Here is a 935-nt window from a genome sequence, read left to right as displayed (position 1 = left end):
GTTCCCGACGGGTTCCAGGGGATGCTCGGTGCGTTCCCGGTGGGTTCCAGAGGATGCCCGGTGGGTACTGGGGGTATCCAGAGGTTCCCGGTGGGTTCCCGGTGGATTCCCGGAGGTTCCCGGTGGGTGCCCGGTGGGTTCCCGGGGGTGTCCGAGGGGTACCGGGGGTACCCGGTGGGTTCCCGATGGGTACCCGGGGATGCCCGGTGGGTTCCCGGTGGGTTCCCGAGGGTGCTCGGGGGGTTCCCGGCTCTCCTACCCTTCACCCCACACCCTCCCCAGCCCCTCCACCCTGGGGTGTCTCACTCTGCCCCCCTCCCTTGCCAGGAAGCCGCACGCCCGGGTCGCCTCGGGCAGGAAGGAAGGAAGTCACCCGGGGGATTTTTTTCATCTCTCTCCTTCGCTCGCAGCCACCTACGCACCCCAAGAACCCCCAGAACCCCAAAAAACCCCGCTCGGGCAGCGCAGCCCGCCCGGGACCCCCTCCCCAACCCCGCGGAGAGACCCCCGGCACGGCAGAGGTACCGGGGGKGCTGCGATGAGGAGGAGGAGGAGCGGCCGGGAGGGTGGGACAGGAGGAACGGGGGGTTCTCCAACCGCGTGCCTCAGTTTCCCTTCTCTCCATCCCAAAAGGAGCKGGTGCCGCTGCGGGGTTGGACCGAGGAGTTGTGGGACAAGGGGGTCACTCCGAGCCTCTCCCCGCTTTCCTTGCAGCTCCAGCCATGGCCCCGCTGGGCGAGGAGACTCCGCTGATCGGTGGCCGCTCCTGCAGCCTCTCCTCGGCCGAGACGGGCACCCTGCAGGTGTTYCTGTACCACCGGGTGCCCGCCCCGCGGGGCCACCGCGGCAGCGCTGCGGGCACGCTGAGCTTCAGCTTCGGCGAGTACACGGCCGAGGAGCTGTGTGTGCGCGCCGCCAAAGCCTGCGGTGAGCGC

General features: G+C 70.0%; 1 protein-coding gene across 1 annotated transcript in view; it reads left to right on the top strand.

The window, feature by feature from the left end:
* Positions 1 to 409: 409 nt before the first annotated feature.
* Positions 410 to 935, top strand: part of LOC130587408 (tyrosine-protein kinase JAK3-like) — a 14,713-nt gene continuing 14,187 nt past the window's right edge. Inside the window, exons 1-2 of the mRNA XM_057388381.1 lie at positions 410 to 521; positions 715 to 901. Of these exons, the coding sequence (XP_057244364.1) occupies positions 723 to 901 (179 nt within the window). The 5' untranslated portion in view covers positions 410 to 521; positions 715 to 722. The remainder of the gene's footprint in view (positions 522 to 714; positions 902 to 935) is intronic.

The sequence above is a fragment of the Malurus melanocephalus genome, unplaced genomic scaffold, assembly GCF_030028575.1.
Source record: "Malurus melanocephalus ecotype Western Australia unplaced genomic scaffold, MMel_1.1 scaffold_1868, whole genome shotgun sequence".
NCBI lineage: Eukaryota > Metazoa > Chordata > Aves > Passeriformes > Maluridae > Malurus > Malurus melanocephalus.
This window is presented reverse-complemented; position numbering and strand designations above follow the sequence as displayed.